At 38.8% G+C, this 24,222-nt stretch overlaps 1 protein-coding gene across 1 annotated transcript in view; it reads right to left on the bottom strand.

Moving 5' to 3' along the window:
* CADM1 (cell adhesion molecule 1) overlaps positions 1 to 24,222 on the bottom strand; it is an 88,547-nt gene that overhangs the window by 51,452 nt on the left and 12,873 nt on the right. Inside the window, exons 3-6 of the mRNA XM_021712348.1 lie at positions 17,743 to 17,889; positions 15,715 to 15,867; positions 9,228 to 9,365; positions 6,428 to 6,586 (exon numbers count right to left, since the gene is read on the bottom strand). Of these exons, the coding sequence (XP_021568023.1) occupies positions 6,428 to 6,586; positions 9,228 to 9,365; positions 15,715 to 15,867; positions 17,743 to 17,889 (597 nt within the window). The remainder of the gene's footprint in view (positions 1 to 6,427; positions 6,587 to 9,227; positions 9,366 to 15,714; positions 15,868 to 17,742; positions 17,890 to 24,222) is intronic.

Below are 24,222 nucleotides of genomic sequence, written 5' to 3' on the forward strand. Positions count from 1 at the left end.
GTACATCTTTGCTGGATGAATGAATGAAGAAATAAGTGAATAAGAACTTGGAGATGTACTGGGACATAGACTTCTACTCTAGCTCTACTACTGATTTTTAAAAAAATATCGGATCATGAATCCATTTTAGTCCTCATCACAAAATATAATTGTGTTTTTCTTTTGGAAGGCCCATTCAGTTCCCTAAAACTGAAGTTCAGCCCAGGCGTTCTGGGTTACACACTTCACACTTCTGGTGTATCTTAAGAGAAATCATAAAGGATGTTCTTTGACTATTCTTTTTAGACTTTTAAATGACAGCTTTACAACCACTTAACCTTTCAGAGAATATAAATTTGACCTTGAGTTAAAAAACATTTAGTGAAGCCTGTATTTCAAAAGACTAGTTTGACTGTGCAAGTATTCTATGTCCATAGCCACAAACATATCTTTTATAAATACACTAAGGTCAGTGAGATGTGGGGAGATGGTCCTTAGCACAACTGACCTCTTCCTGCAGGGTGTGCCTTCAGAAGGCAGGCACAAAGGCAAAGGCTTTTTCCCTTAAGGGTCATTCCAGTCTTGATCACAATATATTTGCCCAACATTCACTATGTATTTTGAATACTGGTTACTCAGCCTCCTGACCCCTTTGGGACTGCTGATTGTGCCACTAACCATCTATAGCACTCGTAGCACGGGGAACTTGGAACCAACACTCCTCTGTGTTAATACCAAAAATAATAGGCTAAAAAATGTAGCTTCAATCAAGGGTTCTCCATGCCTTGATTATTTCTCACAAGGAATTATAAATACTAAAATAACCTCCCTGAACTCAATTCATTGCTTGAAAAAATGAAAAATAAAAGGGAGAGTGGAAGGAAGAATGTATTCTGTTAAAAAAGACACTGGAGATCAGAGAGAAACAGGTCAAATCTAAAAACGCCAGCTATTATGCTTTGAAGAATACAACCTGGGAACAGAATTGATGGAGGAGAGGACGTGATACAGGCGCTGCTCTTGGAAACTAAGTGTCATCCTCCACTCCAAATGGAGGAGATTTTCTGATTTCCAGGTTTTCCTCTCTCCTTCACTGCAGGGCACTATCAATACCAGAGAAACATTTATTTTGGCACAGATAAAGAACAGGTTTTGATCATCTCCTCAATGCCTAATTTTCCCCCAGTTGAGGGAATGAAAGAAAAAAAAAAATCTCCCCTTCTCTGGACCTTGGATGAGAGGGACTATGGATTTATAAAATACCTAGCTACATTCAGTCAATAAAACTCATTTTGAAAATGATGCCCACGTACACAGTTAACTGTCAGATGATAATCAGAGCAGGGAAGGCATTCAAACACCCATTTCTAGAGTCTTTGTTTTCATTCTCTCTTTCAAAATTTATCTCTGAATTTTTTTTTTCTTTTTTTCACATACGCACACACACAAAAACCTCACAGAATGAGGATTTTCGCAAAAACATTTTAAAAAGCAAGGCTGTGATGGGTGAAAGCAAGAGCCACGCAACAGTCATTCAAGGGCTTCAGGTTTGCCTCAGTCCAGAGGAAGGCTTTCCTCCCTTGCGTAAGGCAATCTGAATTCCATACTGAGGGTCACAGCTTTTCTTTGAATTCCCAGCTTATGTCGCTATGTGTTGCCACCTTGATGCTATTTAGACAGTTTTCTCTTAACGCTCAGACAGTGAACTGTTCTCGTTTAAACAGGCTTTTATTTGACAAGAGTACGTTCCCTCAGATCTGAAGCTCTACTAACCGTGCCACAATTGTATCACGCTCTGCTATAATCAACCATGTTGTAAATGTGCACAGACACTCGCAAGAAAAAAAATGCACGGAAAGGTTTTAGGGTCATATAGCTCGGGACATTAAAAAGCAAAACTGTTCTCTGCATAACATCTAAGGAAAGTGAGCTTTGAGCTCTTCTAGCTTGGGAGCATAATTATTTTCTGTTTTAAACATTTAACTGCGTGCTGCTGCTGTACCCTTGCTGAGTCTCAGAATGAAAGCTAGAAAACTAAGAGCCCTACTGTATGTTCTTCATTCCCAGCAACGTTCCTATGAGAAAACCTTATTAATGAGCTTGCAAACGAGCACCCAACAGGGAAATGTCACAAACAAGAGCGGCTAATGCCCCAGAAAATCAAATAACTGAACACTTGGCTGATTGTGGTGCCTTTCATATTTATAATAAAAAAGGGGGGGGACTTTAATTCACTGATTCTAAAGGGGTCAACACCTTGCTGAACAAAACAACTTGTTTATTTATGTTTAGAAATCTCCAGATGATAAATTACATTGATGTTAATCACTTCAATGCATACTACACAATTAATATCTGTACTCACCAAAACTTAAGAATTATTAAAAGTATGACAGCATACACATCTGGCTGATTTTTCACATAATTGGGCACAACAATTTCTCCTGGTATCACAAATAAGGGCCCTAACGAACAAACACTGCAAAATTCTGGTTCAATTAATTAGGACTTAAATCCACAAGACAAAAGCAATTCCAAGTTGTACTTCAAGCCTGGCCTTCTGAGCAATATGGCGGCACTCCATCCTAAGGGAGAAATATAAGGTTTCCCTTCTTTGTATCTCTCCTCACTTTTTTTGCTGTCACATTTAAAGTAAGATATTTGATGACACACAATGCAAGTTTTCATTTCCTTTTGGTTATTATTTTTTTAAAAAAATTCAAATCTATTATCTGTCATTTAACCTTGTTCATATCCTGGCTAACATCCATTCATTTTTGTTTCTTTATTATGATTATTATGATTATTATTATTATTTTAGAGACGAGGTCTTGCCATGTTGCCCAGGCTGGTCTTGAACTTCTGGGCTCAAGTGATTTTCCCAAAGTGCTGGGATTACCGGCATGAGCCACAACACACAGCCTATACTTGTTTTTGATGGGTGGAGAGAGATTTCCAGGAACTTCCATGGCTCAAAATGGGCCACAGTTAAACCAAGTAAGCGTACTTAATACTAATCATATCAGGTTAGAATTGCCCTCAAGGTAGTCTCATTTACTCATAGTAGAATCTGAGGCTTATGGATGGGTCAGCATTTCCTGGTGATAAGCTATTGTTTATCAGTGAAAGCATAAGACATCTCTTTTTTGTTTTTTGGGTTGGAGTCTTACTCCCTTGCCCAGGTTGGAGTGCAGTAGCATGTTCACGGCCACCCCAAAGTCGACCTGCTGACTTCCATAGATCCTTCTGCTTCAGCCTTCCAAGTAGCTGGAACTAGAGGTGAGCGCTACAACGGCTGGCTAATTTTTAAATTTATTGTAGAGACAAGGTCTTACCATGTTGCCCAGGTTGGTCTCGAACCCATGGGCTCAGGCAATCCTCTCACCTTGGCCTCCCAAAGTGCTGGGATTACAGGCTTGAGCCACCGTGCCCAGCCAAGACATCTTTTGAGGTGGCAAAAGAAAGGACATTAAAAAAAAATAGCTGTACATTTATTAGACAATATATGTAACAAAATTTGTACTTTAATAGACATTTATTCACAGGCCCTGGTGAGGTTAAAGCAAGAAAATGACTTAAGGAAAAAATCCTAAATAGAGTAAAAATACGAATGACACATAAACATGACGAAACTTGTGAAAGTGGCCCTCGAATAACTGAAATTAGGAAAACTCTGAGGGGTAAATAGAGTCCTTAGATTTTAAGCAAAATAGCATGAATATGTGATTGTATTCATTTTTTTTCAGGTCTACCAAAGGATTTTTAAAGGGGTCAGTGAATCCCAAAAGGTTAAGAGCTGCAGACTTCAAGGGTTTGGGCCAATTTAAAAAGCACAAGTGTGCTGTTACGCCTCACAGGGTGTCCAAAATAATCAAACCTCCATGCAGACTGGCTACTGAACAAATTATTCTAAAAATCTCATGTGTTCAAGTGTCTCTTCCTTCCTCATGGCTATCAAGATACAGTGCTACTTGTCTTCAGAGAAAGGACTGCTGTGAGGCACTGGAGCTGAGCCACCGACAGCACTGGTCAATGATGATCAGGCTTCAGGGCCCAGTGACTGAGCGCTTTCAGGCATCCTGAGGCTGGAGGTTTTTTGTTCCTGTATAGCTGCCGGTGCTCAAGGAGCCTGAAGCCGGTAGGAAAGGATGCTGATAATTCCAATTGTATTTGAAGAAGCTGCTTAAGGAATTCATGGCTGACTCCTCCAAGTTCTCAACAGTACTCTAAAAATGGAGAGCAGGGAACTTTCTCCAGCACAGAGAGCTTTACTTAAGATAGCAAACCAGACTCGACATTCCATTCGGATTAATACAATGCTTTGTAATTCTTAACTTTCCTTTATACAAGATTTTTGTTTTCTTACGTATATTCCAAAAAATTGAACATCAAGGATAAAACATGTGTATGACTTTCGTTGGGTAAGAGAACAGAGGATGTCCCACCAAGGTGTCACATTAGAGCTTAAAATGATCAATGGGTGCATTCTCATTTTTGGAAGGCATTAGGGACACTGTCCCACCATTAAGGGCTAGCATTACTTTGTTAGATTAAAGTCAAATAGATTCAGAGATGAAGCCCTATTTTTTTTTGGAAGGACAAATCTCACCTGAATCCACAGTATGGAAGACAAGGGTTATAAGGATCATTATCAAGTTTTCCAAGGGGTAGGAGGTATAGTGCTTGAAATATTTTGCATTTGGGAGTGAGTGTAATTTTGTAGGTGGGTGGAGCTATATTCTATTTAAAAGATACTCTGGGAAAATACTAGAAGAGTTTAGGGGTGGAAACTGGGTGAATATCTACTCAGGACTCACAAAGGAGCTAATATATTATTAAAGCTAATGGGCCCCTACAAGGGAAGTTAATGGATATTAAGTTTGCTTAAATGAATTACATATTAACAAAGTCACAAGACATCTACTATCTGCTAATTTAGATAATATCTGATCATTTCTGTTTTCCCATTATAGGGACATTACACCACAATAGTTTTAGTGATATGAAAATTATAAGCATGATGCCCATAATGAAGCTATATAATGAAGTAGATGAAATGAATTAACAAGAAAAACCTGCATTATGTAATGTTAAATTGAGCCAAGCTCACAGAGTAAGAAAAGGTTAGAATGGGATGGTCTCTTAGAAGCAATTTTTATAACTTGCCCTGCACCCTGTTTTGCTCAGGCAATTTAAACCTGTGTTGGGGATTGTATCAAGTTGAATGGTGGCCCCCAAACACAGGTCTGCATTCTAACCCCTGGAAGCTGTGAATGTGAACTTAATTTGGAAAAGGGGTCTTGGCAGATGTAATTAATTTAAGGATCTTGAGATGAGGCCATTCTGGATTATCTGGGTGAGCCCTATATCAATAAGTGCCCTTATAAGAAACACACAGAGAAGAGGCAAGGGCCACGTGAAGACAAAAGTAGAGAATGCAGCTATGAACACACGAGTTAAAGAACTCTTGGAAATCCTAGAAGCTGGAAGAGGAAAGGAAGGATCTTCCTCAGAGCCTTTGGAGGTGGTGTGGTCCTGCCAACACATTGATTTTAGACTTCTGGCCTCCAGAGCTGTGAATGAATCAATTTCTGTTGTTTTAAGTCATCAGGATTGTGGTAGTTTGTTATGGCAGTCCTAGGAAATTAATACAAGGATTCACAGAGGGTAACGGTTTCCTTCATCAGACACCCAATCACTGCTATCTCAACCAAACTCTTATAACAGTTGCACTATGCAGACTTAAACATCACCTGGAATTTTTACAGAAGGCTTTTGATAAAAAGTGAGAAGCAGGCTACTTGGCCAAAACCTTGGCACAATAATGGCTTTATGCAGAAAACAGACTGTTTCCTCTTACACAGAAAGGCCCAGAGGAGAAGATAAGGGCACTGTATTTAGTTCACAGAGAACAGTAAGGAGACAACCTCACTCACTATGGTCTAGTTTTTATTGATGAAGCCATCAAGATTGTGGCAATGATCCCAAAGAGTTAGACTTTTTAACTCACTGCTACATTTAAGTTAAAATGGAAGAGAACATGCAATTTAAAACAAAATGCTGCTGTAGAATGGGAATAAAATCCCTTTTGTAAAAACTTCAGTACTTAGGATTTAAAAAGAGGGAGAATTACCCTAGATTTTGGAGTTGGCATAGAAATGATGATAGTATGTGTTCAAAGAAATTAATTAGGTCTTATGTTAGAGGAGATTGGAATCATTTTTGTTTTACCTGTGGGTTAAATGGAGTAGTTTCAAGTCCTCGTTGGTACTTTGTAATATAGCAGTATAGTCTTTCAGTAAAATAATCTTTTGATTATTTTTCTACCAAGACAAGATAAAAATTCTATCTGGACTCAATACAATGAATACATCTGATATATGGCATCTGAGGAGTTTTTAGATAATTGCTACTCTATGCCCTCAGAATAAAATACTTGAGTACTCACACTGTACTTCTAGATACCGCTGGGTCTGCAAGTTTCCGGTGACCGCAGGATGCTCCACCTGACAGATCACTGGCACCCCATCGTCTTCCTTGTGCACCTTCAACATCAGCTGACTGGTCACAGTGTACATGTCTGACCACTCTTCCACCTCCGATTTGCCTGAGAGACACAAAATGTACCAAGAAACCAGAGTTGGGTGAATTTCCATCTGTTTTCACGTCCTTCCCTCAGTTGCCTGACTGATATAGCTACTGTAACTAATGCGACAGAAGTCACTTGGAATGAGGATAAGCTGTAGATAGTGAGCTGATAAAATGATTATTTTCTTTAATTTCTTACTTTTCAACCTTGCAGAATAGTACTTAAAATATATTTCAACCCCAAACAATATACACTATTTTTACCGAAATATATTAAGTATATTTCTTCTATCTTAAAACCTCCCACAAACAGTCAACTGGAAGTTGAACCATTTTGACATCTGGCTGCTCAGGGTATTCAGGAGGGGAAAAAGAAAGTGTTTCTCATTCCTACAACCATCTGAACTCATTGAAATATCTAGTAGGCTGTCATGCCATTTAAAAATTCCAGGATGTCATCCAAATCCCCTAAGTAATTCAATCAACAGTAGAGATATAAACAACCCCTTTTGCCTACCCCCATCATCGACAATTAAGAGAGAAAGTAACTAAATGGATTTGCATAATTGAGATTGTAATTGAAATGTTTAAACTCTGAGACTTTTGGGAGACCACAAAAAATGCAGAGGGTGGCAGTGGGCTAGAATGAAGTAAGATACAGGGCTTGGGGCCAGCTGGGAGACACGTCCAAGAACACCCAGAAAAGGAGGGCGGAGGCTTCCGGATAGAATGAATAGGCCACGGCAGTCCCTTCCTGAACTCAGCACTCCTAGGAACATGGCACACCATTAACTTTCTTTTAATGTTTTGTACTTATCGGTACACATTTAATGGCTGAATTCACTTAGACAGAAAAGCAGAGAGGAAATGAGAAACTCCTTCCTTCCAAAACCATACCTAGGAAATAGGAGATTAAAACAGAGCAAGCTCTTTGAAACTCAAGCTGTTATATATAGATTTATCTGCTTCCAGATATAGATTTCTATATCCCCTTTCTAAAAGGGCTGACTCTTTTCTTCCTCACACTCTTTATTTATTTAACAAGCACATATACAGCACTTACCTTGGCCCAGGTATTCACTAAATGTTTTACAAATATTCACTCATTTCGTCTTCTTAAGAATCCCATAAGGTACCATTATCCTCCTTTTAGAGGAAACTAAGGCACACAGTATTCCTGTCACACAGCTAACACTCCTTAGGGGTGTTCAGCCCCTAAGTCCTTTGTGCAGGGTGTTACTTGCAGGGCAACCTTGAAAGGAGAAGGAATCTGAATGGTGACATACATGAGGGACTTAAAATGGTCAAATAGGAGATAGACTGTATCCTTTATCTAATACAACAGCTGAGTCAATATGTATTTGAGGATCTAGGAATCAAACCTGGGATGGCCCCCTACCGAGGGAGGGACAATTGGAGCGGGGCTAGACAAACTGCCTGTACTATCAACACAACAAAATCAGAGTCTTTGCATAAGAACAGGCTGGTAAGGGCTTGGTGGCTCAGCCTGTAATCCCTGCACCTTTGGGAGGCTGAGGTGAGTGGATTGCCTGAGCCCGCGGGTTCGAGACCTGCCTGGGCAGCGAGACCTCATCTTTACAATAAATCAAAAAATCAGCCGGGCATGGTAGTGCATGCCTGTAATTCCGGCTACTTGGAAGGCTGAGGCTGGATCGCCGGAGCCCAGCAGGTCGAGGCTGCGGTGGCCGGGAGCGGCCACTGCACTCCAGTATGGGCGACAGAGACTCCAACTCAAAAAAAAAAAAGGCTGGTGAGACTGGGCTCTTGGCTCAGCCAGTAATCGCAGCACTTTGGGAGGCCAAGGTGAGTGGATTGCCTGAGTCCGTGGGTTTGAGACCTGCCCAGGTAACTTGATGAGACCTCATCGCTACAATAAAAAAAAAAATTAGCTGGGAGTGGTAGTGTGCCTGTAGTTCCAGCTACCAGGAAGGCTGAGGCGGAAGGATCGCTGGAGCCCAGCAGGTTGACACTGGGGTGGCCGTGACTGTGCCACTGCACTTCAGCCTGGACGACAGTGTGAGACTCCAACTCCAGAAAAAAAAAAAAAAAAAAGAACAGGTTGGTGTGTACTGGGCAACTGACTTACAGAGTTCACGTTAGAAAGGTGATCCCTGTAAATTCACAATTATGATTCTTAGCCCACTCAGTGCAATCACTCTTGTAGGAAAGCATATAGCCAACACAGCTGATAATGAGCTAGATAGCAGAATGACTTGGAATTCACCATATGAAGACTGTGAAACATTTAACGAAAGTATAGCATGGGATTTGGGGTTCTGACCCATTCTGGATCTCCACAGAAGACAAGGTAAAAACAATGAGGAGACAGCCTGAGCTCAGATAATATCCCCAACAGAAATTTTTCCTGGCATGAAGAGCTCTAGTTTTCTGGGCATCTGGGTAGAGCAGCAGATATTACCATGAGTCCTCAAGGCACAGAATGAGGATATAAATGAGAACAATGAAATGCTGTTATGCTTTGGCCTCAAATGTATTTGGTAATTGATTATAAACCATAGCTAAATGAATACTTTTATTTCAGGAGCATGCCTTGTATTTGTCTTTAATTTCCACAAAGGCACACCTGTTAGAATCAAGTGCCAACCAACTACTTCAGGACAGAGCAATCTGCATCTTACCTTTGAGCTCTGTGTTCCCTTTAAACCATCTGATCGTCGTGGCTGGTTTGCTGGCCATGGCAGTGCAGTTGACTTCTATCTCCTCGCCTTCCACAGCAGTGTCCTTCTGGATATCGATCATCAGATTACGTGGTGGGACTACAAATTAAACATATATGTGTTTTATAAACACAGAATCTATCTCTGGACATATTTTTTAGTCTTTAGAATCTATCACCATTGCTATCAAAGAGGAGACAGGTAATGGATATTCCTGGTGGAAATTTAAAACAAACCACCATAGGAAGGGAAAAATAAATGCAAAGTGATCATCAAATAAAGTAAATTATGCAAAATCAGTTAGTTTAGAATTTTTCTCAATTTATCTTATGAAATGACCAGCTTCCCACTCCTAAGTTTTCACTGACCAAGTTATAATGTAAATATTAGTCACCAGTCATTAGAAAATTTGACCAGTAAGTAGATATAAAAGGAAGAGGAGTACACGCTATTGAAATTATCATCATTACCTGGAAGTCCCTGAAAACAATATTTCTCCTTGAACTTAACTCTTGGATTTCAATCTTCAAATGAAAGTTTCCAAAGCCAACCAGCAAAGATCAAAAACTTTGAGTCCCTTAAAGGAATCACTCGCCATAAACATCCATGGAAAAATTATGCCTCAAGCCAGTTCCATTTAATTAAGATGATTCATAGAGACCCAGAATATAATCATGACCTCTGATGGATGATGTAGTAATAAAATCCTTTGGATATGAAGATGCACTAATACAGGAAATGTCAATTCATTTTCAGCAATTTTCCATATTCTGAATTCCAGTGCTCCAGATTTTGGAAATCAAAGGTGAAAGAGACTCAAGTGATTGCAGAGATTTATATATCAGAAATAAAACCACCTTTCTGTACGTGTATTAAACATATATGTGATAAAATGGTCAAAATAAAAGATCTGGGGATTGAAATGCTGAGTATCAAATCAATAATATGTCGCATGATAGTGACGGTGATGATGAAGAAAGTATATCATCTTTTATGAAACAGAGTTGACAGTGAAACTTCATATAAGGTGCAAGTTCACCTCAAGACTGAGCCTCTTGAAATAAAAATCAGTAAGAATACTGAATTCAGCAGAGTGAATCTAAGAATATGTGCCCTGACCACCATGAATAAGCAAAGACAGTTCTGAGTCTTATGATTAATAAGTTTCTCAACTCAGAAGAGAAACAAGAAATTAAATATGTATAAACATGCCATCCTGATGATCAAGTTGAATAATAAATCTCTGATACTGCTTCAATAAATTATGGGATTAAACCATGTATTTGGGATTTCCAACTGTTCTAGTCCAATGTGAAAATTCTGCCCACAGGAAGACTTTTACACTGCATTGGAACAGTTGAAAACTCCTATAGAGAATGATGGGAAAGTAAAAGTAAAATGATTTGCTGCACATATTTCCTCAGCAAGAAAGTGTACAGTGGTGTTGGCAGTGAGGGTGTAACTATTAGCAAAAGCATCTCTCTTTTTTTATTCCCTGTGTTCAAGGAAAACAACATAGTTGCTCAACTGGATGCGTTGCTAATATGATATGGCCCAAATGAGTAGTTAAACATGTCAAAGAACTATCCTAGCTTACATTTTAAGAAAAAATAAGTAAAAAGGGAGGTAATTTAACATCTAATTTGGAGTTGCACATCTGCCAGCATTTTAAGAGACACAAAAAGGCAGTGACAAAAAAAATGGGAGGATTTCAGCTAGCCACATCCTTAAATATAGTTTATCCATGGTGTAGGACAGTCAGATAGGTTACAGATTTTCATCACGCATACCTAGACGGTTGATGGGGAATACAGAGGAATACAGAGAGACTAGATGTGAGCACCAACAAATACTACTGCATTCTGAGTGGAGCATAATAGGAATATTGAAAAAAAAAATGCTACTGTTAGACCAAATGTCAGCAGAAAAGAATGTCCAAGCTTAAAGAAAATAAGACCTTGGTAAATAAGCAATGAAAAACAGTGTAAGAGGAAATAAAACGAAAACAACTAAGGTGTGGCAGATGCAGAAATGCCTTCTCAATAAATGAAGGAATGAAAATCAAGCAAAAATAATGCCATTCAAGGTCCAGGCAAAAATAAAAATAGAGCAATGAAAATAATTTTTTCACATTGACATATGTAGTGGTTCCCAGTGAGAAGTATAAATGAGTGACATCTTGGATGGGCTATTAAGTTGGCTCTCTTAGGGTAGGAAAAGCAGGGTAAATGGCTAGAGCTACTAGAAATTCCTACAGAATGAGGCAGATCAGGTTCCATTTAATCTACATTACTTTGAAAGAAACACCTCAATGGATCCTGTGGAAACCTGGGAATCTTCTTGATGAGAAGGAGTTACTGAAAGATTCTACTATGTATCTCTGAAGTCTCAGAGGAACTTAACTCAAATGTAGTTAGTCAGATAGTTGCTTCCTGTGTTCCTGAGTGCCCTTCCATCATCCTCTTGTTTTTCATGCTGAGTCTCTCTTCACCCCAGGCTTCTCCTAACCTCCACTACCTGTTCATCTGCAAGGGTATTTTTTGGTGAAAAGTCTTTATTCCTTCCATTTGGTTTATGGTGATAGCATGTTCTTTCTACATTATCAATAATGTCTGTTGGTTGAAAGTAGGGAAATGAAAAGGGACAGGAACAGAGAAGGACAGGTGAAAATTCACCAATATCTCTTCCAGATTTTGTTTGGGTGCTGAGACTGTGATGGGTAGCTAGGTCTACATTAATTCTCCCTTTATTGCAACAGACACACTCTAAAGTTCTATAACCCTTTGGAGTAAGTCCTGGACCAATGTTAGTTCCTAGGATTATCTGCCTGAATGGCTGACATCATCTTTAACTTTATGGCTAAAGTCATAAAGGACTTATTTATTGTTGAGATCATCATTCTGAGAAACAGTTGAATGATTTCTTTGTTCCAAGTCCACAAACACTTTCCTTAGGATTGTGACCAGTATTCCTGGGCTCTCCTAAGATTAGAAGAAACAGGCAAGTATACTGAGAGTTGTTTGGTATATAAATATAAAATAAAATCTGATAATATAAGCCATAATAGTTTATTGATATGTTATAAAGCTGCCTTCTCTCAGATTTTTTTTTTTTCAGAGCAAGAAAGCTTTGGAAAATATAAATGAGGTGATTTAAATCTTTCTGAAAAACAGAGGGCTGGACGAGAAAATTCTGAAATTTATTTTGGTCTATTAATTCTACCCTGTTTTTCCTTTAACTTCATAATGTCTACTTTAACACAAAAGGTTAGTAAAGTATAAAAATCCATTTATAAGAAAAATGAATTAAAACTGCTGCTAACCAGAGAATATACTTACACATGGTCCACTAAACAGGCACATTTAGTAAAAACTGCCTGCAGCCATTAATGAAAATAACCAAAGATATTTCTAAGGAGGTGCATATAGATGAAAACCTGAATGAAAATCACATAGAGGGAAATATTAGAAAATAGCAATGAAATGTCTAGGTTCTTCTTAGCTAACCCCAAATCTATGAGTGATAATTATAAACATTACGCCTACAACATTTAAAAAAAATCAGCAATATCAAGATGAGTCACATTAATTACAACCAAAGAAGAGTCGTAAAGCTGATCAGTATGTGAAATCTCACTCTAAGACCCTTTAAAATAATTAGGTTCTCCTGTCCCTAAAATCTTAAGAGTGAACACTAATCTTAGAAGGATAGAACTGTGATAGAATGAGCTAGTATTATCAGGAACTATATTAGTCTTAAAGCAGTGTATTCTGTCTCTAGTTTGTTGCCTTTCATGAATAGTAGTATAAAGAGAGTCCTACAATGTTCTGGAGAAAGAAACAAACTCGTTAGAAGTGGAAGGAGTGAATGAATAGCCTAAAAGGCACTCACATGCGTGCAAAATATCATAGGAGAGTTTTCAGATTGTACATGGATAAGATCATAAGCATAATAGTAACTATAAAATAGCACAGATAACATTAACAAATACCCATCTCTATATCTTATAATTATGCTGAAATTTTTGCTGAATGTATCAAATAACTAATAGATACATGCACTAAAATGAGCATCTTCAACCTATCAAGAAATTTGACAGCTGTGTAAATGCATATGGAGTCCTTTTCAGAGAACTGTAGATAGCAGTGAAGATGCTAATATGTCATTCTTCATTCATTTTAATATCTGAAAACTCTAAACCTTACGAGAAAGGTTTGAATATACGAGTATCAGTGGAAATTGTCAGATTTTGGAAAATGAAAGACTCAAACACTGATGACAACAATTTTACTCTGTCAAGGAATCCTAGAGTAAATTCAATGGAAAGAATATTAAATGAATGCATAATCTCTGCAAAAAAGAACATCTACTACTTTTTATACTTGAAAGTGCTACTTTCAAGTATATTTAAGTTAATGCTTCTATAAAATACAAGTAGGAATCTATTACTTCTGGAATAATCAGAACTCCAAAAGGATTACAGGCATAATGTCTCTTGAAAATTCTAGTGCTGGCATGCTGACTTCCAAGTACAAGGTATATTCATAAACTGGTCCAAAGCAGTGGTTCCAAGAATAAATGTACCAGACACCAGAAAATGACAGGTAGTGGTAACTGCTTGCCAATGGTCAGATAAACTCCTGAAAACAAAAGATGTGTACCTTCAGGAAAAAAATCTTGAAACAGCAGTATTCGGGAAATAATTGAAAACAACCTAGACTGGAAGACACAAAAGCCGTGAGACAGAATAGTAAGATCTATTCCGAATTCAAAGACTCTTAGAGATTCTTATTGAGGGTTTTGTAACCTGAGCAAGATGGCTAACCTCTATCATTTTTCTCCTGTGAAATCAAGATGTAAATACTTAAAAGTACATGGAGTACAATACTCTGAAAGCGCAAAACATCATAAATACATTTCATTGTAGTGTTGACACTTCTGTGACAATGTCATAAATGGTGGTGGGTCAAGGTTGGATGAGTGGATGGTCAATTTGGAATCTGTGCAGCTATTGACTTACTCCAATAAGCAGACAGTATTTTCAAACACTTCTATACAAGCAGAAGGACAGAAAATTTCAAATTTATGCTCATGAATGTGGTACATATACAACATCCCCAAATAGTCATCTCAGCAAAACCTTACATACTTACTATTTTTTGCAGGAGTAACATGGATTAAAACTACAGTAGTGGTCAGTACGAATACCTGAAAGCCATCTATCGTTAAACACAGAGCAGATTTGAAATCATATGGATCGACTCTAACATGGCTTTCGACTTTAACATTGGTACCCCTCTTTTCAAGAGCAAATATGTAAGCATTAGGGACATGTTTTGGCTTAATGAATAAAAAAAATAATTTCCCTTTTACAGCTGTGTTTAAATAAAGTAATGAGGCAGCAGCTCAATATATACATCCATAAATACATATATGTGCACACATACCCAGCGAAAATGTCCTTTTTATTTATCTTTCCTCTTTAATCTTCATATCATTACACTGAAAAGCTGCAGCCTGCCGCCTCAAATAGACTTTGATTCATCATCTTTCCGAAGGTGTAAATCAGAGATTTTGCCTCATGTCATAGTGTATGTCCTTGAAAATTCAGTGTTGAAAATCCAAATCAACTGGTGTGATGTGCTGGACTATAAGTTTGTCTAAAGGTGACTAATTCAGACCACCTTCAATGTAAAAATATCTGCTGACTATAGCAAAATATAAACATGCAACCTGGCTACAGGGATTTTGCTGTAAATCACAATCTGGTGATCCTAAATGAAGACACTCAGTCCACTAGAGGTGTACCTAGCAGCCTGTCAACAGTTCTTTGCTTATTATCAGTTAAGGAGGTCTTAATTCTTCTATATCCAATTATTACAATTTGTGGTAATGTATGCATTCATGAGGACTTTTTTTTTTACAGTATGGATCTTTAACAGCATAATCTAGAGTTTAGGCAATAAATAAGGCAAGAAGTACAGCCAGTGAAAATAATATCAACAATATTAAAATGAGGATGTAACTCAACGAAAATCATTACTGAAATTGCATAACGGAGCTCCGCCATGGGATAGAGATTGGGTAGCCCACCTCCCCTTCTCCTGCACAGGAGGAAAAAAAAATCCTGGTAGTTAGAAGCAATAAGATTTCATGTGGTGAGTGATTCATTTGAGGGCTCTAAATTCTCTTGATCTTTGCTTCAGAAGCTTGAGGTTTGAAACCCAAGAGCAGGTGGAATCTATAAAGGCAGTTGATTGCCATTCCTTAGAGCATTTGGTAAAATAGGCTATTTTTAAAATTCAGCAAGATGGGCGGTGATTCTTCCTAAAACAAGTTTGAACAGTAAAATTCACCATTAACCTTTTCCTTGCTGCTGGAAGCCATCCAGTAGTAAGGGTCATTCCCCTTTCCACTTCCCAAGATAGGCCCCACAAGCATGTCTTACCTAGGACTGTGATGGTGGTGTAACTTTCCTGTGGGGGGTCGGTGTAGAGCTGGCAAAAGTATCGTCCTTCATCAGAAATGGAGACGTTTGTCAACGACACTTTGAGTTCGCTGCTAGAAAAATTCAGCAGCTGAAACCTGCTGTCCTTCAAAGCTGTGAAACAAAACTCAGAGTTAGTGACTGTGAGAAAGACGGTCTATTTTCCTTAATTAAGTGAGAAAAAATGACTAGAAAGGCAGCTACCGAAGAGCAAAAAATGATGAAGTTTTACTGTATCTGTTAAGTACTTCCCGAATTACTATTTGGGGCTTTTGTAATAACTTCATGTAGACAGATAACCTTGTGCAAAAGAAACTTATGTACATGGGTGCATGTGGGTATTATACACATACACGCCTGACATACCTCTTACCTGGCACAATTCTAACTGCTGTCAGTTTTCAGCCATTATCAATAAATTGTTTCAGGATTTCTATCAGACTCGGGCAAAAAGGAAACTGGAGGAAGTGGTAGATTATGAGTGCCTTGGTGCAGGGTGCCCAGCTCTGCTTAGTCTTTGGGCACCAGAAATTAACAGACTAAGGCCTATAGGCTTTTAAAGTGCTTCAAAAGTTCCGCGGCTTTAAAAAAGCAGAGGCTGTAAATTATGAGAGAGAACTAAAAAAAAAAAATCATAGATAATAATTGCAAACACAAAACGAAAATTTATTCTAAAAACAAGATAACAAAATAACTTGGATACATCTAAGTATATCTGATTTGGTCTGAGATGGAGCTGCCAAATGTATACGGCCTGTGGCCTGCAGAAGCCTTAAATGGGTCCAACAGATTGCCAACTATGTTCAGTTTCCCAGTATGAAACTGACTAGGCATCAAGCAGGAAATCAGAATCACCACAAAAGCCATGTCTATGGGCTGCTTATTTATTTCAATGTTCTCTTTTAAAGTACTTCTACTAATTTTGGCAAAGGCTGGCTTAGTACATAATGACAAAAATTCACTTTAAGAATAAGACGCAGCCAGGCTCAGCGGCTCAGCCTGTAATCCCGCACTTTGGGAGGCTGAGGTGAGTGGATCGCCTGAGCCTGCGGGTTCGAGACCCACCTGGACAACTTGGCGAGCCCTCATCTCTACAACAAATCAAAAATTAGCCGGGCATGGTAGTGCGTGCCTGTAGTTCCAGCTTCTTGTAAGGCTGAGGCAGAAGGATCACCAGAGCCCAGCAGGTCGAGGCTGCGGTGGTCGGGAGCGGCCACTGCACTCCAGTCTGGGCAACAGAGTGAGACTCCAACTCAAAAAAAAAAAAAAAAAAAAAAAAGAATAAGACGCTGGCTTCTCTCCTTTTATCCTCCCTCATTTTCTTAAATATTCCTTAGGTTTATAAACTCTTTCCACAGGTTGTGGGGACAAACAGCCGGGAAGAGACATGCTCAACATTTGCCTTGGTTAGGCACCAATGCTCTCAAATAACAATTTTCCTAAAGATTTGATACTAGCTCCTGCCAAGTCCTGACACCCATATGAACCATTTCTATTATACACAATTCAGTTTTGATTATTGGCTTTTGTTATATTACATTTGGAAAGATTTCAGCATATGGACGCTTCCATATGCCAGAGGCTATGGTGAGAAAAGATTTGGTTTTATCTTTATAGGCACATATTGCCTTGGAAACCTCAATCTTCAAACCAAACGGATTACCTTTCAGAATGCTATATTTTCCTTGCCTCACCCTATTTGAGTTGTTTGTGTCAGCTAAATATTTTGGACTCAATTGCAATTTACCTTGAATTACTACAATCAATTCCTATTGTAAAGTAAGACTGCCTTACTTTTAAAAGGGACCATGCAAGGTTTCTATTAAGTAGAAAGATTATGATCGCCTGTTTCTTCTTCTCTCTAAAGAACTGACTAAACTTTAAGCAGCTAACATTAAATTTAAAAAGGGTGGCCTTAGCAACCTCTTTATCAAGACAACATGTAGGAAAATAAAGTTGCCGTCTCCGACTATAGGGATGGAAACTTACGCCTAAAGTCCCTGAAATAAATGGTCTGTCTGTTGGGATTCAGTAGTTGAATCACAGAGTCGTCACTCTTATTGACTTGGCAGCTGATGGTGGCAACTTCTCCCTCGATCACTGTCACGTCTTTCGTAAACAAATTCTGCCCATCACCTTAGGGAAAAAAAGGGAGACAAAGGTCAGAAAAGAAATTTTCATCAATTAAAATGTGGTCAATGGGATCTACAAAAATGAGAAAAAATAAGAAGCATGCTAGAAAATGAATACAAGTAGCAACATTTGTTATGATTCGAACACCTTTCTCCATAGTCCAGAGAGGGAGTCAATTAATCCAAGATAGATCTGAGGACAAAATACAACTAAACCAGGAACTGCCATGCTCTCAGAAGTTGTGATGCCAAGGTCCAGCCTCCAGTACTTTGTACAAAGTACTAGTCGAGTGGTATATAGAGAAGGTACTAGAAGGTCAGACACCGGCTTTTGTGAGGAGTTTTAGCTCTCACAAACGGAGTAGGGAAGACACAAACCGTCAAACTCAGCTTACTCACCCCTGAGTAAAGCTATTTGGTCACCTCACAGAAAATTCAAGGAACCACTTAATAGAAGTAGGGAGGAGAGTTCAATAAATAATCTCGTCTTGTTAGTGGATGCTGACATTCCTAATGTAGAGGCAGTTCACTGTGTGGGAGAGAGGACCTAATTGACTATGACTCTTTGGGATTTCAATAAAATACCAGGAAGGTTTGCAGTTCAGAGTCTGTTACTCGGCTTCCAGAAAGTCACACCTTCATGACTCACCCAAAGCCTCAGGCAGCCCTGAACCAAGGTCCCTTTCTGCAGATCCCCTTCTTTGGCCATTTAGAAAATCTCTTTCAGAACATGTCAAAAAGTCAAGGTTTTCAGAGTCATTGATATAAGGATTATCTCTAGATCTGCTCCAGTTTGTTCCTTCTAAGATTAGCGACAGCAGCCAGAGCTCCTCACATATGTCCTAAATGATCAAGCCCAGGTAGGAGGAGAGGAGAGTTCAATTCCGAAGCAAAGAATGAAGCAACTGTCGAGTGTTTAATTCTGCACCTGGCATAGCAGGGGATATCGACGTATATGACATTGTCCTAGCCTTTAAGAAGCTGCAGTGTGGGTGAAAACTGAAATCTAATCCCCACTTGCGGAGCAAAAGGTGTGGTATATAGGTGGTAGAGGTCACGGTCACTTGGGAGCGGGAGAGAGAGAGAGAGAGATGGCTTTTTTGTTGTGTGATCTCAGGAAAATTATTTAAAGTCCCTGAGCCTGTTTCCCATCTGCAAAATGGGGTTAGTAGTTAAAAACTATCTCATAGAGCTGGTGGGGGGAGGAAAAAAAGATAATAAATATAAAGCATTTAGCACTGTGTCTAGCTTCTCATAAGACTAAATAATTGGTGGTTGCTGCTATCATCATCATCATCGTTGTCATCATTTCTCTAGCATTAGTTCCAAAGATTTATTAAGCCATTATGTATGGGGAGTCATGTGGATGTAAGAAGAAAGGCTCCTGGTTCCTGCTCTCAAGGAGCCCCCTTATGTAGCTGTTAAATATCAACTCAGGGAGGCTTATTTACACCTTAAAAATGTTGTCACATTAAGAAACAAAGGTCAAATATAAATACGAATCTAAAAAAAAATGGAGACAGCATAAATAGAGATGCAATTAGAATAAATGGAGGATTTCCACCTGCTATCATGTTTCTGCTGAAGGATCCTTTTTTTTGGCAGGACAGAGTGGGAAAGTGTGAGAAGGGGTGTCTAAGATGGCTCTAAGCCAAATCCACCTAGAAATAGACCAGCCCCTGGCAGAGGATTAGAACAGAGGAAACTAGAAGGATAAGGAAAAAATATATATATATTAGAGCTGCAGATAAACAAAAATTCCTGGTGCTTGAGGAACAGGCCAAAATGAAGCCCGACCTTGAGCTCTGTGATCCAGGGAACTAACCCGGGTGTGAGAATGTGAGCCCACAGGGCTTGTCGCAACTGAGAAGCTAAATTTTTCCTGGCTTGATCCAGCAGTGGAAGCTTAGTGTGCTGAACAGTGTTACAGAATAACAACAAAGAGAAAAGGTGATCAGAAAAAAAATGAAGCGATGCTTATTTTTTCCTCAGTGGATTACTGTGACAAACACAGAATTCAGAACCCAGTTGGAGAGAGCAAGCTTATTCCTAGATTTAAGGAAAGAGCAAGGAGAAGAGAATTCCTGCCAATCAAGCAAGCTTTTCAAGGTGGTTTTGCTGGCCCTTGCAACAATGTATACAGGAAGGCCACCACCCTTATATCCTCAGGGTAACCCAATCTACAAAGAAAATTAAGAAAAAATCAAATTGCATGATTCAAGTGCTAAAACTGTCTTAAGCCAGGAGACTTGCCTTAAGGAGACTGCAATATCAAACGGGTCTTACAGAGTTGTGGGAGGGATTTCTTCTATCAAAAGGAATTTATTAGCAACACAAATAAGAATCTTCAGTTCACAAAAGGTACACGTAGAAAGGTGGCCTGGTGACAGGCCTAATCCCTTCAATATAAAGCAAGGCCTTACAGATCCTGACTACTATCTTGAAGCCACTGGGACTTAAAGCCAGTTACAATTCAATTATGCTCTCATGGAATAGTTCCTGTGGAAATAACTATACACTTTAAATTTTTTTTTTTTTTTGAGTTGGAGTCTCACTCTGTCACGCAGACTTGAGTGCAGTGGCATGCTCCCGGCCACCTCGACTTGCTGGGCTCCGGCGATCCTTCCGCCTCAGCCTTCCAAGTAGCTGGAACTACAGGCGCGTGCTACCATGTCTGGTTAATTTTTTGATTTATTATAGAGCTGAAGTCTCGCCAAGTTGCCCAGGCAGGCCTCCCACTTCAGCCTCCCAAATTGCTAAGATGACAGGTATGAGCCACCATGGCTTGCAAGGCTAGTATATTCTGAGAATACCATACTATATCCATATTAAGGTTATCAAACATGTATGTAGGGGATAGGAACAGAGAAGAGTTGTCCATGATTTTGTATTTTAAGCAATGAAGGTAATAAAACAGAATCAGAGGTTTTTATTTGTTTTCAGAAAAAGTCTAAACAGTCTTAATTATTACATGTAATTAAGTATAATAAGACCAGAACTATTTTAATGTGTCATTACTGAGCGAATCATTCAGGTAAAATTTTTCCATCTGCAATTTTTCGTCCTTGCTGTGCTCTGGCACATAATGTGCTCTGCAAATCCATGGTATCATCATCATTACTGTATTATTTTTTGAAACTGCTAAGGCCAACCTCAAATCCAGTGTCTCCGAAAATGCCAGTTTCTAGCTGTGCTAACATGGTTATAATACTAATGCTAAAAAATTATAAGTGATAATGAAATATTTTGCTGAAAGATATCAAAGTGCCTTGGCTGATGGTGGTGGCCCAAGGATGTCATTCTGTAAAAATCACCAATAAATTATCCGGGTCAGCTGGATGGCAGTTATATTAAACAGAGCTCCCTACTTTGAGACACCATAAGATGGCTGCCATGGAATAATAATGACCTATTTATTTGAGGCAAAGGAAATGAATGACAGTGATGAAAATACAGTATGTATGTCAGTACTCTTACTGCCTGAAGCCTTTATGTAAAAATAATTTCTGCTCACATCCTCAAATATTTCTTCCAAACAGAAGGGTGCACTGTGACTTGATAAATTTCCCCTTGAAATAGACATCATGACAATTAGGTTGTTACAAAACACAACTTGATGTGTAGCAGAAGGATACAAACAGGGAACTTAGGTGCCTTTCTTAGAGAATCCATTTTCAAATCCTTCTGATTTTCTAAAACTCAATTAGCAGATATACTGTCAAGGCAGACACAGCACATGTTCTGGGCAAAAGGAATCTAACAGGTACAATATACTGTAGCCATTAAATAAGGCTGTTAACAGCGAGGTAATTTATTTTAAGGGTGGAACAATATCTGGCATGTATAGACATTTTTGACTGCTAATTGGTGTACATGGGTGAGGTTTAGGAGACAGAATCAAACTGGGTTTCAATTTATACCAGCAACTGTAGTCCCTCTAACTCCCTGATTTGCCCCACAATTTCTAAAAATTGAAACTATGTCACTGGAGAGGCCCATTCACTCACAAGCAAGTCACCGATGGCACACTAGAAGTTGCCACACATTCATCACAATGAAGAAAAAGCTTATTATCTAATGAAGGATAAACTTTATTTTGATGGATTCGTAATGACCATGACAGCAGAGTTGGTGAGGGCTGGGGTTGGTGCAGCTGGCCCATTAACTAGTACTTCAATCCAATTAACAGAACTCATCGATTCTTTCCTAAAACCTAATTTTGTTATAAACTCCACTTCAATGGCATTACACAAAAACATGGACCGAAATCTAGGCGAGCAACAATATGGCCACTTTAGGGAGCTGATGGGGCAAATCCTACAGCAAAAACCCTTAATGAGACACCAGGAAGAGAAGCAATGTTTATCCAGGGCAAGACACTGTGCAGGCTGCTGCCCACACTCTTCCCTTCTCAAATTCCTGGAGTTTTCACCTGAGACTCAGAGAGATATAGATGAGTTGCCTGATGTCATTCGGCTACGTGGCCAAGCTGGTGTTTGAACCCAGTACCTTGAGATTCTCTGGCCTGTACAGCTTGCACTTTTTACAGTCAGCATCAGGCTTTGTTGCCAAGGCTCCACTGGCTCTGCCTCAGAAAATTTACTTGTTTTTAAAGAGGGTTATTTCCCTATGAGCAACTTCTGATTTTTTTTTATTTCCATAATTTATCCAGAGCACAATTACACACTTTAAGATGAGAGAGGAACTGTCCTGAATGTAAAACACCTTGTTTATTACTGCTGCCTTCTTTCAGCGCTTAGCACTTTGCCCCTAGAGAAAGCCTTTATTACCAGTGCATGGCGGGCATTTGCCAGCACCATGGGCTCTCACCCCCGCTGCCTGGCTGTTCATAAATAAAAGCACTTCATTTACACTGGGGGAGTCTCTCCAGTCAAGTCTATAATGAAAGGGCAAGGCATAGTTAAAAGAGAATTCAGTTTATACGATGGCAACTATGTAAACTCTTACTGACACTAAGGAGCACCAATGACTCTTAACTGGGAAGACAGTTTGCCCAGAGAAAGAGCAAATAAAGTCCCTTGACCTACTCCTTCAGCAGCAAAATCATAACAGGAAAACTACCCCCGCCTTCGCTCTATGGAAGACTGACCCTAACATTAAATCAGCACAGTGGTGTCATCTAAATAGTCAGGACTCACACACAAAATACAGATTATTTAAAAAAAAAAAAAAATCACCCTGATGATCAACGCAGTTATTACTTTAAAAAACCTACTGTAGCTCTTGCAATTTTATACAAATGAAAGGCTCAGGGTTAGTCATTCCTACTCTTCTAGGTTTGAAATTTTCAAAGAATCACTTTTGGAGAACTTATCTTCTGCAGGGGTGTCAGCCTGCTCTGACTTGAAGTTTCAAATGGCTTGTCAATTATACCCATTTCTGTTGGATCCTATTTTTACAAACCTGTTCAAGATGTTCCCAAGGTGGAAGAACAACTTCTACCCTTAACCAAATAAAACCATCACCAGTAGAGGCACTGCACACAATTTCTGCTAACGTTTCTAAGACTTAGCAGCATAGCTCTCAGAAATGTTGAGTACATTTCAGGAAAAGGAAAAAAAAAAAAAAAAAAAGGAATCTGCTGAAACCCAGAGGGAAAAGTCTTTCTAACTGTATATGTTCCCCCAAGTCAACATAAACACAGTGTTCACTACAAATCATTAACAAAGTCATTAAGATTTGATTTCTATCTGAGCAATTATTGTCAGCATATTTTGTACATTTCCTTTAAAAGACTCAATCCTATCTTTCAATTCATTAAACTGTTCCCTGCATTTACAGAGTTTTATATCAAATCAGAAACCTATTTGAATTAATAAGAATTACAGTAAAAGTAATTTGAAAATAAATTATTTGAAGTTCAAGCCACAGAAGCATATGATGAAAGAATTTAGTCCGATTTAAATATTATAGGAACATTTTTAGTCATCCAATGTGTAGATGAGACACAGTGAGTGCCAGTGTCCAGAAAAAGAGTTCCATCAACTGTGGATTAAGGTTAAGGGTGAGACCTCTTCAACACAAATACAATTCTTTACTTCTAAAAGAGGCAATATTTCAACCTCCATGAAATCTTGAATATTTATTTAAAATCCAAAGCAATCAATCTGTCTGCTGTTTACAAAGCTTCTCTTAACCTTTTTGATCCCCGTCCATGTTTTGCTATCCCAAACAGTTAAGTCAAATATGTTGACTGCTCCAAAGACTGTCTACTTAATGGCCACAATAATTATGAATGCGAACCATGTGGATCATAAGTTTAGAAATAAACTAAACTAGCTCAACAAATAACTGAGTGGACAAAAATGTGTGACAT

Source organism: Carlito syrichta, unplaced genomic scaffold (assembly GCF_000164805.1).
Source record: "Carlito syrichta isolate Samal-C Ts95f unplaced genomic scaffold, Tarsius_syrichta-2.0.1 Scaffold303197, whole genome shotgun sequence".
NCBI lineage: Eukaryota > Metazoa > Chordata > Mammalia > Primates > Tarsiidae > Carlito > Carlito syrichta.